The sequence below is a fragment of the Gavialis gangeticus genome, unplaced genomic scaffold (assembly GCF_001723915.1).
Source record: "Gavialis gangeticus isolate Ggan-Ray unplaced genomic scaffold, GavGan_comp1, whole genome shotgun sequence".
Classification (NCBI taxonomy): Eukaryota; Metazoa; Chordata; order Crocodylia; family Gavialidae; genus Gavialis; species Gavialis gangeticus.
Genome location: NW_017729025.1, coordinates 40,102,068 through 40,104,220, shown reverse-complemented (window position 1 = coordinate 40,104,220; position 2,153 = coordinate 40,102,068). Strand labels below are relative to the sequence as shown.

General features: G+C 53.6%; 1 protein-coding gene across 1 annotated transcript in view; it reads right to left on the bottom strand.

Annotated features, from left to right (window-relative positions):
- Positions 1-278, bottom strand: part of NRDE2 (NRDE-2, necessary for RNA interference, domain containing) — a 59,869-nt gene extending 59,591 nt beyond the window's left edge. Inside the window, exon 1 of the mRNA XM_019518665.1 lies at positions 162-278. Coding sequence (XP_019374210.1) covers positions 162-234 — 73 coding nt within the window. The 5' untranslated portion in view covers positions 235-278. The remainder of the gene's footprint in view (positions 1-161) is intronic.
- Positions 279-2,153: the final 1,875 nt, after the last annotated feature.

The window sequence follows — 2,153 nt, the reverse complement described above, 5'->3', positions numbered from 1 at the left end:
GCTGGCAGGAGGCCCCCCCCCGGGGCTGGCGCATCTGATCCCCCCCCCCCCGCACTGCAGACGGGCCCGTGACAGAGCAGTTCTAAGACGCGCTGGGAGACCATACCACGGCCATGGCAGTGCCTGGGAGACCTGCGCTGAACCCGCCCCTGCGGCGTTACCTCGCCTAGAGCCCTCGTCGCCAGCTACCGCGGCCGCGGCCCCGGCCCCGGCGAACGCCGGGAAAAGCGCCATGCCGCCCCGGCCGCGCTCCCAGGCCCCACTCGGCGCGGCAAAATGGCGCCGCGCCGCGCCTCGCGGGGCATGCTGGGAAACGGAGTCCGGCCCGCAGCGCTCCCAACATGGTGGCAAGGGCAGCATCAGGCTGTCCCCGCTCACCTGTGACGTTAAGGGCCCCCCCGCAGGCGGGCGCCTCCTTGTGGCGCGCGGAGCTCGGCGCTGGGGGAACGGGCGCGCGGGGCGCGGCTGTTGCTGCAGTGTCACGACAGGAGAGAGGTGGGAGGGGAGGATCGGGGCGGGGACGTGCGTCCTCCGCGCCGGGGTTGTGACCCCCCAAGAGCTTGTCTGAATCTCAGTCTTGGCATTGGTATAATAAAAGGACTCGCCCGCAGAAATCTCTTCTCTTGTGGGGAGACTATGCTGCTTATCCCTGCTCCATTTGCCCCCCGTCCCCTTGCTTGGGGGAAGAAGAGACTCCTTCCCTTGTTCACCTCAGCCTCTTTCCCGGGGTTTTCTAGGGACAAGCTGCTTTTGACCCTCTCCAAGTCTTTTCCCGGGGGGGTGGGAGGGGAGCAGGGCGAAGGGAAGCCTCTGCCGACCTGCGCCTCCCTTGTAAGTCTTGGGAAGGAGACTAAGGCTTCCTTGTTCACACCTGACGTCAAGTCTGCATCTGGGAGGGGGAAACACTCCCACGCTGACTCCGTTCGCTCCACCCAGAGGGGAAGATGCCTCTGCCCTATGCTGGGATCCTTGTAAATGAAGCTGATTCCCGTGCTGCTTTTAATTGGTCCCACTGAAAACGTGTTCCAACAGCTCTACGTTCTTAATACCACAGAGCCAAACATACATCACTTACTCTAGATGTAAATTATGTTTATTTCTTAATGATTTTTTTAATATCAGATTTTCAAATCCTTTAAAACTCTATCACAGATATGCTGATCTCTCTATATTTGTAACTCAGGGTAGACTGTTTTCAAGTTCCAGCTCCATAAAACTACCTTGGCCCCAATCCTTTATATATGCCCATTGAATTCATTGCAAGTGGTCAAATGCACCAAATTATCTCAGGCATAAAAACAGGACTGGAGCCATAACTCTTTGTTGAAAACTTCCCACCATCTGTGCACCAGTTGTAATCTCCACATTCAAAACTTTTTTGGAACACAGGTTCTTCCATGAAGAATTCTAACAATAAAGGAAACAAAAACACTGGACTAACAAAACTGAAAGCGTTGCTGATAAGCAACAAGACTCGGATTCTGTAAAGCAGAATCCAGAATCTAAACATGATCCTAAAAGCACAAGGGAAGTCCATTCCGGCCTCTAGGAAAGGTAGCAAAAGGGCAGGGAGACCCGCCCCCCCCTTGGCTCAATAGGGACCTCATGGACCTCCTGAATCTGAAAAGCGAAGTTTCTAATGGATAGAAGTCAGGAAGTACAACTAAGGAGGATTATGCAGCACTGGCCCACGCCCGTAGGGAGCAGACCAGAAAAGCCAAGGCAGAAACCAAACTCACACTGGCTACAGGAATCAAGGACAATAAAAAGTCCTTCAAATACGTAGGAAGTCAGAAAAACAAACAAACAAGGGCAACATTGGACCCTTGCTGAACCAAATGGGGCAGCCTATAACCGACTCCCAGGAGAAAGCTAATCTCCTCAACGATTACTTTGCGTCGGTTTTCCATCAGTCTAAGGGGATCACCCTGCCTGACAGGATGCAGGACTACCAGGGTAAGGGTGATCATATGCCTTTAATTGGCAAAGATCTTATGAGGAAACAGCTTGAAAGGCTGGACATCCACAAGTCAGCTGGCCCAGACAGAATGCACACACGAGTGCTAAAAGAGTTGGCTGATATCATAGCATGACCAATGGTGAGGCTGTTTGAGAACTTGTAGCACTCAGGAGAGGTTCCTGAAGATTGGAAA